Source organism: Euwallacea similis, chromosome 29 (genome assembly GCF_039881205.1).
Source record: "Euwallacea similis isolate ESF13 chromosome 29, ESF131.1, whole genome shotgun sequence".
NCBI classification, from domain to species: domain Eukaryota; kingdom Metazoa; phylum Arthropoda; class Insecta; order Coleoptera; family Curculionidae; genus Euwallacea; species Euwallacea similis.
Window position 1 is genome coordinate 1709771 of NC_089637.1, and position 17449 is coordinate 1727219.

Genomic DNA, 17449 nt, shown 5'->3' on the forward strand with positions numbered 1-17449 from the left:
TATAAATTTCTAATTACAAGAAAAGAAAGAGCCGTAGCCATAAAAAGTTTAAAAAAGATTATAATTATTCAGGATGTTGTGAAAGTTTAAGAAACATTATACGGTCTATGAGATTTAGATTGTGAAAGACGAGAAATAACAGAAAGATATTAATGGAAAAACCAGACGTTTAAACAATGAGATTTTATTATTTGTTAAGTATAACTTAGTATCGTAGTGAGAACTGCCATATTATTTATATGGAAAAAACTTATGCACATCTTTCCATCCAGTAAAGCTTGGATCGATAATTCTAATGAGGGGCTCTACATAAACTAATTTCTAAAGGGGAACGATTAATTCTTGTTAACACAGGAGGTAAAAATGGTTGTGTGCCAAATGCGTATTTAAAATTTTAAATCAGAAATCAGGAGATTATCATGACGACATGAACTACAATAATTACACAAAATAGCTAGAAAAAAGCCTATCCCTAATCTGCTTCCAAAGAGCGTTCGTATCATGGATAATGCTCCATATCATAATGTTCAATCTAATAAAGTACCAACTATGAGTGCGAGGAAAGTTGTTGAAATGGTTGCAAGAGAAAAAAAATGTAATGACAAAACGACGAAAATTGAACTGTATAATGTGATTAAATTTCATAAACCTTGTTACAAAACATATAAAATTAATAGACTTTTAACGGCAAAAGGACATGAAGTATTAAGGTTACCCCCATACCATCCAGATCTTAATCCGACAGAACTAGTGTGGGCAGCAATGAAACAATATGTTAGTGAAAGAAATGTTAATTTCAATTTGAAACAATTTCATCTTTTGAAACTTTACAGCTAATAATCGCTGTGTGATCGTGTGTGTGTGAATATCGCTTTGTAAACATACAAATTGTTGTGTGTTAATTAATTTTAATAAAATAAATTCAAGAATTTTATAAGTAAAAAAAATCTAAATAGATACCTTAATAATGTCTGATTTGTGTAGCTGTCTGCGTTATCCTGTGGCCATCTTGTCTCACATATACTCATGGACAAAATTATCGAATATTTTTATAATTTATTATTGAAACGATGAAATCAGATAATGTAACACTTTATAGTAGTAAGATCAGCTCATTTCACAAATTTTAATTAAAATTTTATAGGAAAAATAATGTGGGAAAAAATCTACTTATTAACATTAATTGAGAATATTTATATTACCCTTAACTATTACAATGTGGCAAAATCGTAAGGGTTCTGATTTAAAAAACAGCTTAGTTAGTATCGAGCATTTCTTCCTCGAGCTCTAATTACAGTATTCACTCTTCTCGGCACGCAATTAGGTAAGGTTTGAATGTATTGTTGAGGAATAGCGTTCCATTTATAACGGGCTGTAAACCGAAGCTCTTCTGTTGTAGTTGGAATGGGATTCCTTTTCTTTATACGTCTTTTTAGCTCATCACACATATTTTCAGACCTATTCGATCGGACTTAAATCCGGGCTATAAGACGGCTAATCCAATACGAAATTATAACTGCATCCAGGTAGATAGCAACTATGACAGCAACATGTAGCGTGGTTGGAGAAAACAATAAACTTTAGCTGAACATCTTGCTTTTAATCCTGCTTCCTTTAATCTTCTTCTAACTGTTGTTGAACCAACATTAATTTATCTCACATTCAACAGCTCCTTTTTGACGGTCGTGGGGGTCAATTTGTGATTTCGAGAAGAACTAAAGTTTCAAAAAACAATCATCAATTGCTGTTGTACACCTTTTGCACCCTTGACCGGGTCTTCTTACAAATTTTCCAGTTTCTTGATCTCCTTTTTAAAATATTCGATATTGTAGATTGACCTTTCCTAAGACGTGCAATTTCTTTTTACTTATAGGTATCCTTCATGATGTAGATTTACAATTTATATAGCTTCAACGTCACTGCAATGATTCTTTGGTGGCACACTCTTGTTCTAAATCACTAAGTAGTTAATGCTATACACTATCAATTGCTTAAATTCCCAACGAATAACTTAATTCAGTGTTTATTCTTAAATTATCTTTAAGATTTCTAACATAACATGCATGTCAAAACTTGTAGTAACATAATTTAATTGTCAAAGTATTTTAAAACAATTGGGTTTGTTCGCCTACTAGATGAATACTATTGTCAAAATATCAGTTTACTAAGACAATTTCAATTTGTTTTCAAATAATAATGATAATAACAAATTTTCGATAACTTTGTCAATGAATGTATTATTCTGTGTAAAGATTCCTGGCGTTATGGACAAGTAGAACCTTTTAGGGCATTGCGAGAAGAGACAAGATAAAAAAATAAAATAATTACTTTTCACTTTTGTAATGACCTGTATATCAATCCATATTTTTAATATTTTTGTATCATCTCGTTTTCGTCGAATACTTGCATTGTCATTACGCCCAATACATCACCTGCAAAGTTAATTTGATCGAGCTGTACGATTTTTTAAAAATTTAAAATAGCTTTTTACAAAATATTTGCAAGCAATTTTTACATTAAAAATAATTTAAATTTTTAAAATTTTTCATTCAAATAAAATTCCTGCTAAATAAATTTGAAAAAATAGGTGACTGTGGATGCAAATTTGATAAATTAAAGTTGAGAAAGTTTTATACATAGACACCTCAAAACGCATTGTAATTTGCCTGTACCTAATTTAAAATTTGTGGTTTACGTTAGTTTATTATTTAATAGGTGACCTAAAATAGACCAAAAATAATAGGCTGACAATCAGAATTAAAAACCCTTTCAAATGAGGTGTCACTCGACATATAGTGCCGTTTGAGATTTTAAGTTGAATACACCCCAAAGAAGGGGGTTGTTTTAGTGAATTTGCATTTAACGCTAGAATGTTTTCCCTTCGACAACAAATTCTAATATTTTTACCATAGTTCAAAATAAGTCGGGTGCAAAGTTTTTAATGGTACACCCTGTATATTACCTGTATCAATTGGACCTTTGCGGTCATATATGTTATTTACCTTAGTGGATTGCTGACGTGACGTTACTTGGACTTTAAAGGTTCTTGTCCTGAGTGGTCCTGACTCCGTGAGGTCCTTGTCTTCGGTGCACACTAATCATTTTATGTATATTTAATCCTTATCATACATGGACAGAGAAATAGGTACTGGTTACGTTAATTAATTAATAATTAACCAACATGCCACGGGCGATTCGAAAATGTGGCAAAAAGCAGGAGGGAGCCCCGATGAGTAATCTTAATTAATGTTGTTATTCCGAATATTAATTTTATTTATTATTTTATAATATATTGTGGGTCATCTAGTTGCTACTCGTACGAGCTTTGCCTGCACAAATTCATTATTATTCAAAAAATCTATGTTTACGTTTACAAGTAAACTCTAATTAACATATTAATTTAAACATTAATTAGTAAATCTATTAAACAGCCTTTTATTTATCTAGTAGTATTTTCACTATTATCTTAGTTTAGGTCAATTTGAGTTAGGACCGATAAAATCTCCTACTCTTGGTACCTAACATAAATGAATCTACCCCTTGTTAGTTTATCTTTCTCTATTTCCAGATTCGTTATTAACTCACTTTCACACTGAGACCCATAAATCTCATATTAGTCCTCTTAAATTATGCTCTTGGAGGAATCCATTAGGGTTATCGATGGTCTTATATGGGGTTCTACTGCAAGTGGTTCAGGGAAAAGGGAATGTAAACTTCGGTCAATTCTTACATAGAGTATTGGCCAAAATACTTGGAACTTTTTCAAAGTTTGCACAAATTGAAAATTTGATAAATATCATAAAGTTTTTTTATTGTAGTTTTACTCTTAATAAAGATACACATTAACCATAACTAAATAAAATAATACTTCCTACAAAACTTTATGTTTGTGGCAAAAAATTCAATAATAACTGTAAAAAATTGTTATAACCTAATCAATTTAATAGAAAATCTCATTGTTAAAAATAGGAACTAAAAATGCTTTAGTATTTGGTGTGATGTCCCTTTACTTTGATCACATCTGCTATTCTCCCCGGCATTGATTTTATTAATTCTTCAATTAATCGCCAATTAAGTTGATGGCTAGACTTGTGTCAACCCTCCAAACAGTTCATTTCTACTTCTAATGGAGTTCCCTGTTCGAGTCACACAATCTACAAAGTCCCATAAATTCTCAATTGGATTTAAATCCGGACTTTGGTCAGGCTACTTCATGCTACACACTGGTTCTTGTTCTAAACACTTTCATTAGTTTGGCAGAATTCTTGATATCATTACCGTATTAGAAAATCAAGTTGACTGGCAATGTTTCGAATAAATAGGGTTCCATTATAGTTCTCAATATATCCCTATACATGGATCTATCCGTTTTTTCAACAATACAATGAGTGAGACCCATGCCATACCAAGAAAAGAATGCCCATACCAACACGTTTCCTCCTCCATACTTAACGGTAGATTTAATATATTTTTTATTTAATTTTTAGCTTTTTGTACGCTTTATGTGGACTATATCGTCACTGAAAATAAGGTTGTATGTGGAATAATTACTAAAAAGAACTTTTTAAAAATTTTCCACTGTCCAGCGTCTATGATCGAATGCAAATTGTAACCGTTCTTTGATGTTCTTCCGTAACAGTGTTTTTTTTTGCTGAATGATCTTAGACCACCTTCTAACAGCCTTTTTCTAATAGCTCACGATGATATTTCTTAATATCCATCTCTCTGCATTTCCTGCAAGATCTTTGATGGTACCAGAAATGGATCACTATTGGCAGTGCTGATCGTTTTTTATCCATTCGTCTGGTAGAATTTTTAAGCCCGCCTGAACCTTTTCCCAGGATAACATGACCGTACGCTCTAAACTGTTCAATAATACGCGATACAGTATTTTTTTTGGAATATTTAGTCTGATAGAAATATCTTTTTGCAATATTCCCTTGTAAAAATGAATAATTCTGCATCTCAAATCGAGTGAATGCGATTTCCTCTGGTCATTGTTGAAAAATAGGTAGTAGAGTACGTATCAAGAAGTTAAAACGAAATGGCAAGAAAATAATAAATTAAAGTAAAAAGCTGTTTTTAAATTATAACAAAAACAAATTCGAAATGGAAAAAAGCATTTGGTCCAACACGAAAGGAAAATTATATATATTTTTGAATAAAAAAATGTAAACAACTAAATGTTAATACTATACTTTTGTCGAACAATAATAGGGCTTTTTGGCTTTAATGTGTTTGTTTATATTAGAACAGGACTATTTAGATACAGGCGCAATATTCTGAGTTCCAAATATTTTGGCCAATACTGTACATTACATTTACGGCGTCCGATGTTGACCACGAATAATTCAATTTAAACTTAGGGCCCTGGAAATACAGGAAAGTCTTCTCAACTGCATTAAGAAAAAACAGTCCACTTTCTGACTGACATGCAAGCCGTGTTCGACGGACCGAAAACAAGCATTTCTTAATTTTAAACTCATATGACCAAACAGTATTTTTCTCCATCATCGTGCTATTGACAAAGAATTGATTTTACGGTCCAGTGGCGCCGCTCGATGCTACTCGTTTGTTTCAAGTCCGCAGATAGCGTTTTGTTTATATTGTACGATTAATAATTGTTTCGGCAACGACAGAAAAAAATAAATGAAAATAACTATTGGCAGGTCGCAGGGGGCCGTGAAACAATTGCTACAAGGTTTCGCTTCTAACGTACCGTTAGTATCACGACGCCTCGTAAAAATGTTAAATCTAAGCATTAACATCTCATTCTGAGATGCTGCGGTTAAAAGCAGATAAATTAGTGTTACACACATTCCGAAGGCAGTTCAGCTAAATTATAGATTTTTTTTAAATACCTCGTAAATAGACGATTAAGGATCAGGTTTATCGAAGCGTTAGCCAATAAACTACAGTGTGTACATAAACGACGATGGACGAAGAATTGATGAATATGGCTGAAAGTATTGCTTATATTGGTCAATACGAAGGAAATTTTTCTAATGTTGAGAAGAGAAGATCGATATCTTCATTTCTGTTGTCACGAACCAGTGATCGCTTCTTGCACGTTTAATTAGAATTATGTGCAGTAGATTCAGTCCCCGTAGTTTTTTCTCTTTCCTGTTGTCGTTCATGCAGTAATTTTGCATCTTCCATTTGTCTATATATGTATACTTAGTTTTCATTAAATTGCTTTCACATATTATTATTATTCTAGAGTGAAATCCGCAGTAATTTGTATTACTGTACGCAGTGTTGCCTATGTCATTTTTTGACGCTGCCATGCACCTGAAGTATAATCTTGAAACAATTAAACATCGATAAATCATTCAAAATGGCCGGCTTTAAAAGCAAATTATCGTCTCGACAATATTAATCGAAAATCGTGCAAAAAAGTTGCTGGACGTGGCAAACAGGCGTGTAAATTGGTGCTCCTGCATTAAGAAATATTAAAATGTGTGCGCAAAATTTGTTATAAATTGGAGAAATCTCAATTACGCTGACTGAAAAAATATCCAACCAAGATGAATTTATGGATGGTATTAACTCAGTACGCGATTTTGCACTTTATGTATCTTAAGTCGTAAGTCTAGATAGACAGCTTAAATTCTGCCAACATCAGACCTTGAAAGGGTATAATACTTATTAACTCTGATTAAATTGATAAAAAAATCATAATTGAGTTTTTATGTGTGTTTAGCTAGTGTAGTGGAGATGACTGAGATGGAATTCTCCAATGCTAATTAGAATTAGGTCAAGAGTTAAAAATTAAATAGCATGAAATAACATAATACATCTAGGACGTCTCCAGATAACGGATAATTGAAAGATTTGCTATCAGGATTTCAGATCGATTTACGTGTAAATTGGATCTTAAGTTTTTGCTTTGATTACAGTGTTAATTGGCAGCCGGTAGATAATTATAAGCAGCACTGAAAGCACTTGTAGTTGCTCGTCATTGTCAATTAAGCACTTATCCTTATACTTTTCATGGGTGTGACAAAGGGAATTTACGAAACTGTTTTAAATCCATAGAATTGAGATGCAATTTGAGAAAATTGCTTGTGGAGTAACTTTCATGCATTACTACATTCCATTTGATGACAATTACTGGTATTTTTGGCAGAATTTCCAGTTGTCCGGAGGATTACCTTTAAAAATTCACTGCCAATTTTATTTGTACTCATTGCTGCTATTTATGGGCTTTGTTTTATCAAACCAGATTACTTTTCAAGCCACGCCCACAGCAGCCCCATATGGGAAATACGAACAAAATGCAATTAAAAAAAGCGAAGTCTAATGTCCTGCTTATGCGAATATGAAACATGATGTTTTTATATGTATTATGTCCTCTAATTCGTATTTTGCTAAAGATCTAGCCTTATCCTTCTACAACCGTCTATGAAGGCAGCAACATCTATAAACTCGCTTTATGGATCGTATGATCACCCCATCATTCCAGTATAATTATTTTACGGTATTATTATTATCATTTTCAACTATATCTGGGCAATCCCTTATTGGCATTTACTGGTCGTAAACGTAATGTGCCACCTGGATCACCTAAGATTTACGTGAATATAGAGAAAATCGCGAGGCTCAAATCCGGGCGACCAACGAACTGGCCAGAGGGGACGAATTCTACCTCCATTACGCCTAAATGAACGTCATTAAATGTGGCAACCTTGAAAAAACGTCCAGATTGTTTTACAGCGATTTTCGAGCCGAATTAGTTCTTTCTTTTCTTTTATACAAACTTGGAAGCAGGTAAACAGGCAAATTAACAAGCTATAAAAGGCAGCGGCGGCGGTCAAAAGTGCATTAACAGCTTTAATTTTTGTTGTTGTCGTTAAGCGTTATCAGCAGCTCTAGCCATAAACTAGAGTTTTGTCAAACGAAAGAAGAAACTAAAACACCAAGGTATGATCGGTGCTTGGCACGCCTCTGAACTTGAGGTACCTCAGGAACACAGACGATTTTTAAAAGAGCAGCCGATTAATCCCAGTCGTGGGACCCGACCTGAGCAGTTCATTTTACCGAATTGTATCTCGTGGGCTTGACTCAGCCCCTAATGACGATATAACTTTTAAGTTAAAATTTAATGTTTCGATTTAGTGATTATACATAATATTTGACTCATGAGAGATAACGATTGCGTGACAAAAGTCCTAAGTTAAATACGTAGAATTCTTAGTTCATAAGAATTCTGATCGTTACGTAACGATCATCTCTACTGGGGCAGAGGGCACGCAAGGGTTTGAGTATATTATTAAACACTTCCTGTCCTGCCCTTCCCATCCTTTCCATCCTAAAATACTGTTTAAATGTAAAATTGAGCGGAGATAGTTCCTAGTTGTTCATTGATATCTGGAGGTTATCGGATTCATGGTTCCACAAAATTCCAATAGCCAGCGATTCACTGAAACAATACCTAGGAGGTGTTCCATACCCTTAAAAGTCTCGCAGGATTGTCTCTAAATTTTACACTCTTGGCTGGTACCACTTCAGCCCTACAAAAGTTTAGGATACCTACGACTTGACGTAACTCCAATATCGCATTTGCTTTTCTGGGTTACCGCATAAAGGCTCCAAGGAATCGTGACTGACTTGTTAAACCTTCGTCGATCACCCAATGGTCGGCAATTTTCCGGGAGCAGATTTTCGTGACACCCTGCAATTTCGCCCCAAACCCAGCAACAATGCATGCGGATAGTCTTTTGTTTGTTTGGCGTAAAGGTACTGGTACTACATATTTACTCGTATCGCGGCATCGGCAGGCAAAGTCAAAGGAGGCGTCTCTTAGGTGGCTATCGCCATCGTGGCGTGCCATGGCTCTCGCTTGTCAGTCGATTCGGTACCACCAACCGCTCCTATGGTATTGCCTCGCGACGGGCGATTGTTTTGCGTTCGGGTTCATATTTACGTGATAAGGGTGCGTTTTTATAAAGTGCGGACTTTCAAAATGTACTGAAAAATTGGATTTAAAAGGTGGCGCTAACTGATATAACAGGTGGGCTTAATGTTGACATTGGTGGAAACGTAGCAGATGCACTGAGGGTACTATTAGACAGCGCGTACACGAATTAACTTTTTTTTTTTTTTTTGGTTTCTAAAAATGGTTAATATATAGACTGGCGTTCATTTTGGTAAAGAAGACAGGTGGGTAATGGGGGCATTTTTATTGATCGAACTGTCACTACGAATCAAACTAAACTTAAATTAACGCCACAATTCACAACTGAAACGATTAGATCTGTGATATGTGAAAATTTAATAACTTATAAAATTCAAAAAAATGTTTAAAAAAGTTATCCAAATACAAGAAGTAAAAGTTTCAATATTTTTTCTGTTGTTTTACTTATAGCTTCTATAATTTTGAAGATATTTAAGTCAAATTTTGAGCGTCTAGGTAGCTTTATTACGTACTTAATTAGGCTTTGCAAATTTTGCCGAAAATCCGGTGTGGTTATTCTGGGGTCCGGCTTTCTATTAAACCCCCCCCCCCCAGTTTTTCTTGTGGTACAACACTGGTCACAGACTTTAGCCAGCTTCAAATTTTTGTTCAATTTCAAATTATATTTCTTTTTCAAACTATTTCACGAAACAACAAGTAATGCAATTTTTTTTCTATAAAAACTTAATGGATAATAGAACTTTCCTCCCTACATACTCTAAATACTAAATAATTGCGTGTACACTAAAGAATGAAAGTGCCACCTTTACCCCCGCTGGTCTTTGACGTTACTGGTTAGGCAAATAACACCTGCTTCTATTTTTTACACAACAAAACATTGGTTATCTACACATTCATGAGAACTTTTCCCTTCTTTATTTTTCGAAGCTATCGTCTTTTACATTTTTCCGATTAAAACCTGAATTACCTTATATAACATGTCATCTACTAAGTTTCACTTTTGATCGATGTATATCTTCTGGTAGATCATTGAGCATTAGCTACAGGCAACTTGGCAGAATTCTTGCCAATGTTGATTAAGATCTCCCCCTCTCCCCTCATTAGAATCTAATCTAGTGAAGAAAAGTCCCACAAAAATCCACATCTTTACTGATAGAAAGCACACGCATCAGCTTACATCTCTGATTACAAATGCCACCACAATTCATTCAAATGCCTTTACGCGTGGTCGATATCAATTTCGCCGTCATAACATATTCTCCAACTTGTACCACATAATATTGTGTGAAACCACAGCTACTGCATGCGGCACTTCCTAGATGTTATCGCGTTTCTTGAAACTCGACCTTCTCCATTACCCTGAAACGAATCGCAGTATTGAAGAGTTTTTTTTTTGACAAGATACCAATCATTAATCAAGTCCCTCTGAAAAATCTAAACAACAGTTCAACGCACTAAATGTTTACACTGCGTACCTTCATAAAAATCCCCATAAACGTCGTAGTTCGAGCAAACGGAAGGGAATCCAGCCGTTTTTGCTCTGCCTCTCTAAGGAAGCCAATCTTTCAGCCAATAAAAACCAGATTTATCGATTTGAAATTGAAATTTCCGACTCCGGTTTCTTCGGCTCGGCAGTCGAATTAGAATCGGATGGGAATTAAGTTCCTTTCTCTAATGAGTCTATTTGGAGCTAATGCTCTGCCTGCCGTTTTTAAATCGGTGCAAAGGCTGGAAAAACTCGTTACTGCAGCCTGTCAACGAATCTGTTTGACTAGTCATCACTGAATCGATTAGTAGTACTCCTCTAGTAATGGTCATCTATAATTTTAGTCAGACTAATTTCATATCCCTAAAAGTAAGCGATGAAGAGTGTATGCTACCCCTTAACCATGGTACCTCTATGTTTGCTATGGGGATACATCACATGAATAGTTTTGAAAAAGACAAATGAAAAATCTTTTTTTGAGGTATGCCAATTGCAAATGAAACACATAGAACAATACAAATTGCGAGGTAGCGACACACAGTCAAAAATATTAATTCCAGATTGGAACAATAATCTCAGGAAAACCAACACTTACAAAATACAATGTCACCATTGACAACCACACTTAAGTATAAATGCTGAATCACTAAACTGATGAACATTCGTGCTTAATTTGTGTTAAACATGAACTAACCACATTGATACAAACAACTACTTGTCATCATTCCTAAAACCCATACCTAATCCGCGGGACACTTGGTCGAAATACTGTACCAAACCGAAAGAAGCGTCCCTTTTAACTTCAACTGCAAAGTAGCACATTATATTCATGGAACTGATGGCTTACACTTTTTACTTCAATTCAGGGATTTCTTGATTAATGATCAAAACCATCTTGATAGCGGCATATTCTCTTAACACATCAACATATTGTTTACTTACCCGCCTGCCCAGCGAGCGTAAATAACATCAGGCTGAAACAAACGAATGGATCTGCGTAAGTTTAAATTAACGGACTGTCCATTCGTAGCAACTGTAGCAACAGCACAATATTTCCACGTATAATTGGCCATTCATTTGAGAAAACTGATCAACCACACACGTCTAGCTAAAAGCGCAATTTACCAGATTTATGGAGAAATGTCACCAATATGTAGATTTTTCATTATAGGCGATTGCATCGAGTAAAAAAAGCAAAATTTACACAAGAGGTGAAGCTGTGAAAAAGATTAATTTGTTAATACCTTTAATTTTTCTATAAAATATATACATATACTGTTAATTATTAGCGGCTTGACAGACAAATTCCCTTTAAAAAGATCAATTTTGAAGTTGATAAATGAATGGACTTGAGCGTAGTTCTTGAAGAATAAACGAAGTTAATTTACGAGAAGGTGATTAGTTCCTTATGGCTGAATGATCGTAAATCAAAATCTAATTGATTTAGTATCACCCGGCGCGCCCTAAAAAAACACTCTGGAAATGTAAGTGCTTCAAGACACGCAATGCAGGTTGGAATCTAAATATCGGAGAGAATTTTCATAAACATTACATGTGTAACTTGGCAAGTTCAAAATCCGTGCAAAAATTGGTCAACGCCTAGCACACTGGTTCTAACGCACAGCTTAAGGATTTGCCAATTTTGTAACCCTCGCTCAATACGTGTTAGGAATATTTTCGAAGATGGTCGTAGGAAATAGTCACTGACTCTAACTTTAAGTATTGAAACCTCAATTTCCTACTTAAACTTCTATAAGAATAGTTATTTTCGCTTAAACGCTTTCATCAAGAAGGAATAGCCCACGTCCACGAACCGGCCGGCCGGCGGTTATATGAAGCAGCCAATTTGATTTTAAATCAGGAAATAGCTTTGTAAATAGGTACGAGTTGTTTATCGATTGTTATGGAACCCCGGGTCGACGATTTATTATTATGGTATTCTTCGCCTCGTTTACAGATTTACCGATTTTTTCTTCGCAATCGTAGCCGCGACATTGAAAGTAAATTTCATGCGATGTTGCTCGCGATTCGCAATGAAAATAGTCGGGATTCTGCAGTGGCACGGTGCGATCACGTAGCATTCCAATTAAAAATCTTTACACCGCGATGGTACCATATGGAAACCATAAAACCGCGTGTTTGACTTAATACACAACGAGGGTTTGCCGAAAACGAACGAACGAGAAATCACTTATATACAGCTCGAGCAGGACTTCTTATAAATAAAAGTAAAACTGAATCCGTGGAGGCTATGAATAATGATTCGAACGATCGATTCATTTCACCTTGCGAAATCAGTGAAACAGTGACGCATTGATCGCTCACCAAAAGAACAAAAAGTTAAAAGGTTCCCGCCTACCCGGTCAAATAATAATTGAACTCTCCATGCAAAAGCTGGCCAGCAATCGATAAGATCGTTTCTCGATGAATTTAAGATTTAAGTGCTCTTTTTTGTGTTTTTTTTTGTTTGTAAAAGTAATGTTTGCTGGGAAGAAAAAAATGTCAATCATGTGTGCTATACAATGTTGCCCGTTAGTCAGAAAAAAACCATCTAACTCATCTTGAGATATATAGACCCGCCCTGTGACATCTTAGATCTCTCCCTGACGTATAGCTTTGAAGCACTACTAGCGCAGCTCCCAGTTATCATCAATAATAGTTATTTACCCAACAAGTGTACAAAGTAATACTTTACGACACGCCGACTGCCGTTGAATAAATAACGCAAAGCAGCGTTCGGTTAGTACTCGCATGAGGTAAAGATAGTTTCGCATGTATTTGGTATAATATCTTTCTTACGAGCGTATGTGTGTTAACTTTAATAGTTTCTGAACGTTCACTTAAATACCAGCGTGCGGTAGACTCTTCATACCAGTAAAAAGTTTATCAGCACACGTCAATGTCAACTATCCGTGAAGTTTTGACACTGACACGGATCACTTTGATTTGCGTGCGGTAAGACGGTTTATCACATACGTGAGGTAAAATGCTAAAGTGCCGATAATGTGCAGTAAAGTTTTCTGCTCGCAAGCATGTGCGGTAAAGCACTTTGCCGGACCCTAGAAAATCGCCATTTAAAGTCATCATTTACGAGCAACGTAAAAAATCAAAACAATGTCTATTGGCATGTCTCGTGGATGCTTGAAAGAGGTACACTTCTTGCAAGAAAAAACAATCCGGTGACAAAATATAAGCATCGGACTCGATAAACATTCTTCGGGCCTTGTCCATGCGGCGTGGTTCCCGATGCGGGGTACAAGCCGAGTACCTCGTGTTTTCTCTCGTAAATTTCGTGGAAGCGACAGGTGCGCGCAAAAAAGCGGCCATAGGAATTTTAAACGGTGTCGGGAGGTACCTGTGGGTTTAAACCGCTGAAATTCAACCCATGCTGTTGATTAGTACGTAACTTTACCAGTTGTAACTTCACAGTATCTGGAAATGTCGACATTCTTAGTTGCGACGAAGCAAGCGGACGTAATATCGAAATAGTTGTTAAATTCCTGGCAGTCAGACGAAGCAAAAGGAATCCTCGTAAACAAGATGTCGGGCTCATTAAAACCGGGAAATAAATGATCGGCAGCATCTCAGAAACGGAAAAAGTGCGAAATGCCCACCTTATCGGGCGGCGCGCGTATCATTGTAGATGAGCCGTTAGAGCTTCAACAAAAAATGCATATTAAACCTTCTAGAATGACTTGTAAACGAATTTTATTCTCATGCAACTCAGTGGATGATCATATTGTTTCTACAGTATTGGTAACATATATATAAGTAGGTACGTCTCGTAGCCACTTCTGTTGAAATGCAGACCACCGAAAAGAATCGCATATAATAAGCTGAGGATGTACCTCAATCCAGCAAACGCGTAACAGGCGACATAATACGCATTTGTTGAAAAGGTGAATTAAAAAAATTGATGGAAGTCAGTCATCATAAATCCCACATTATAAAATAGATGAGAAACAAAGCAGAATTCCCACTACGATCAATTTTGAAACTATAAATAACCCAAAGGGACACCCAGCTTCTTCCTCCATCCTTTGCTCAAGCCGTAACGGTCAGTTCTCTAACGCTAATTACGGACGCCTCTGGCTTTCCAAATAAAACAAAAGAACCTCAACAACAGCGTAGGCTCGTTTCGGCCTACATCAACGCAAGGCCCGCCTAAGGCCAGCAACATTTAAATTCGTTTTCCATTAGCTATAGCTACTGCCGACAGAGTACCTGCTACGTTCCCGTTTCGAAATCGAAACTAGCGGCTTCTTTAACGTTTTCACTTAACAGGCGCACAATGCCTCCCACAACTCTCAGCAATCGACCCCTGAAGAGGGAGAACCCATCCACGGCCAACGTGCTCATGTGCAAACAATGGTGGAAGGTCTGTTGGATGTACGGCGACCAGGAAAAGTACTACAGACAACTATACGGGAAGTCGCGTAGCAATTTTCCCACTTCACACACTCCACCAACGTCAAGTTACTCTAGTAAAACTTCACCAAAGCCTCCGATACCTCCGAAGCCTGCTCCCAAATATAATACTCCTCGCGACTGGGCCATATCGTACTACCAAGCGACTAGGCTCTTGGACGACACCCCCCCCCTGCCGAACACTATTCCTAGTGTTCCAAGTAACAATTTAGGAGTGCAGTACGTTAGTGTTAATAAAGATAGTGCATTGAATCGGAGTCTCAGTTTTGAGGAATTACGGATTTGCTCTCCTGGAGAGGAGCGCCACTGGTCTAGTACCTCGAACGGATTGGATTTGAATAAGCGGATGCTTGATGAGTAAGTTTCTAGTTTGTTTTTATTCTTTGGTTTTACTAAATTAAATAATCTTATAGCATTTCCATTGGGAAAAGGATGTTATGATTTTTTTTACTTGGTAAAGGTATACAGGGTGTTAATTAAGTATGTAGACAAACTTTAAGGAGAGAGTCCGTAAAGAATGTTAAGGTGGAAAAGTCATATTAGTACGAACCCTTAATGACTAAGTTCTAAAGATATAGGGCGTACAAATTAAAATAAAACTTTCTTTTTATGATTGTATTTTTGGACAATAACGCAGCATTCTAACAAATTTTGCGCACTGGAAAGTTTGAATTTTGAACTTTTACAATGAAAATGACAACTATCGAACCACTGAACCTTAAAAAAACGTATTGTTAATAATAAATTAATGTTATTTACAATTTTTTTTTAAAATGACCACCGCCTTGCTCAATAATTCAAAATTCTCAAAATTATCTCAAAAAAATAACTTAAAATTCCTCAATGAAGGAAACTAATTTCGGATCGTCAGAAACAGCCAGATTTAGGAGTAAAGAGTGTGTACACTGAATACGAGTCTGGCGGCCTATTCTTGAAATTTGATTTGAGCGATTCCGTAGTTGAATGATCTCAAAATAACATATTTTGAGGTGGAGCCTTTAATAAAATATAATAAAGTAAATTTTTACATATTTTGGATGCGGAATCGCCCGAATCGCTACTCAAGCATCTGGGGCCTGACCGTTTTTAGTGGTCAGGAATCGGTTTTCCTGTCTATTGTGACAAACCTATAGTAGCCTGCCAGATGACAAATTCTATTCTGACTGATGAGGCCCTAAATCTCCGACACCCGATCGTATCGAATCCGCCCCAAGAGGTCAAGGTGGAGGTGCGCAGTTTATCATTAAAAAAAAAGCCCAAACAAATTACATTGCTTGGAGCATCCGCAAGATTGCGACTGGAATTTGAAATAATTCTAAATTCCCCTTATAAATTATTAAAAAGCCGTAGGCAATATACCAGGTAGGACAAGGTTGCTAAGCAGCGCCGTATTGAATGACAACGACTAAATGGTCAGCGGTCGCAAAAGTATCTAAGTGGGTAATACATAATGTGCCACACAAATCAACCAAGCCGTCGTTATCCAACTTACCTCTTAAAAAATCTTAATGCTCGCATGCGCCCATCAAGATGATACCGATACTCAACGCGAGAAAACAGGTAACGTTTCTCTGATTGATCCACAATAATTAGCTAAAACTACGTCCCAACTGTAGATTGATTGCTACAAGACTTTACACTGTGTCATTAACGTGTGCATGTCTATTAGTTATAAATATTTAAAGCGCAGCTCTGTAAATATATAGGTTCTTAATGCCTGACACGGTTAAGTGTGTACCTACAATTCATATAGAACTGACTTAGCCTCGCAGAGAATACACAAAAGTGCATTAAAAACCAATCAGAATCCGACCGATACAACTGACAAATACACTTGAACTTTCTCTTAGCTCCCCGAGGACAGTTTCTGTTGGATAGAGCCTAGTGAGGTCATGAGGTCACTTATTGTTTCGGCCCGTCGAACATCTGAGTATTGTTTATTTTGTGCTGATCTCACGCTTTTAATGGGCTTGGTCTCGTCTCGTATAGCGAAATATAGACAATGTAGATTATGACCCGAAGTTTCACCATTTATTAATATTCGAGATTATTCTCCGCAGAAAACTGATTCCCAGCTATCAGTAATAATGTCATATACAGGCTGTCTAAAAAAAAAATAACCGGCGAAGCTATAATTCAGTTATTTATAAACGGATTTTAATAAACTAAAAATCAAATAAAATGATATTTTTCAGCCTACTAAGCACCGCCAATGTTGATTTTTTTTCAACTCAACTTCTTCTGCTTCAGATGTCAACTCAAGAATTTCAAATAGAACTCCGTATTTTTTTTAACACTTTTGATAGAAAATATTTTCTGACTTTAATGATGCATGACAAGTTAATGTTAAAACATTTTTTAATTGAAAAAAATTGAAAAATTTGAACAATAAATGAGTTAGGTAGCTATCTGTATGGTCTTGGGGCAATCTGTGTTATCCTGTAGTGATCTGCATTTTATCCCATCTTATCTTATTGTATTATCCTTTACAACGACACCTGACGCCGTGGGCAAGTAGAGCCCATATGATACCCAGCAAGAAGGGATAACATAAAACCGCCCTTAACCATTGGAATCGGATAATCCTTCGTTATGATTTTCTGTGAGCAGTTATTGTG

General features: G+C 36.1%; 2 protein-coding genes across 4 annotated transcripts in view; one reads left to right on the forward strand and one right to left on the reverse strand.

Moving 5' to 3' along the window:
• The window catches only part of LOC136417614 (protein prickle-like), a 186381-nt gene that overhangs the window by 105330 nt on the left and 63602 nt on the right, over window positions 1-17449 (forward strand). The window contains exons 1-2 of one of the 3 annotated variants that reach the window (XM_066403385.1): window positions 8787-9013; window positions 14688-15188. The exons of the other annotated variants lie outside the window; for them this stretch is intronic. Coding sequence (XP_066259482.1) covers window positions 14695-15188 — 494 coding nt within the window. The 5' untranslated portion in view covers window positions 8787-9013; window positions 14688-14694. Of the gene's footprint in view, window positions 1-8786; window positions 9014-14687; window positions 15189-17449 lie in introns of those variants that run through there. 3 annotated transcript variants of the gene reach the window in all.
• Klp3A (kinesin-like protein 3A) overlaps window positions 738-17449 on the reverse strand; it is a 196339-nt gene continuing 179627 nt past the window's right edge. Inside the window, exon 15 of the mRNA XM_066403383.1 lies at window positions 738-747. The gene's annotated coding sequence lies outside the window, so the exon portion shown is untranslated. The remainder of the gene's footprint in view (window positions 748-17449) is intronic.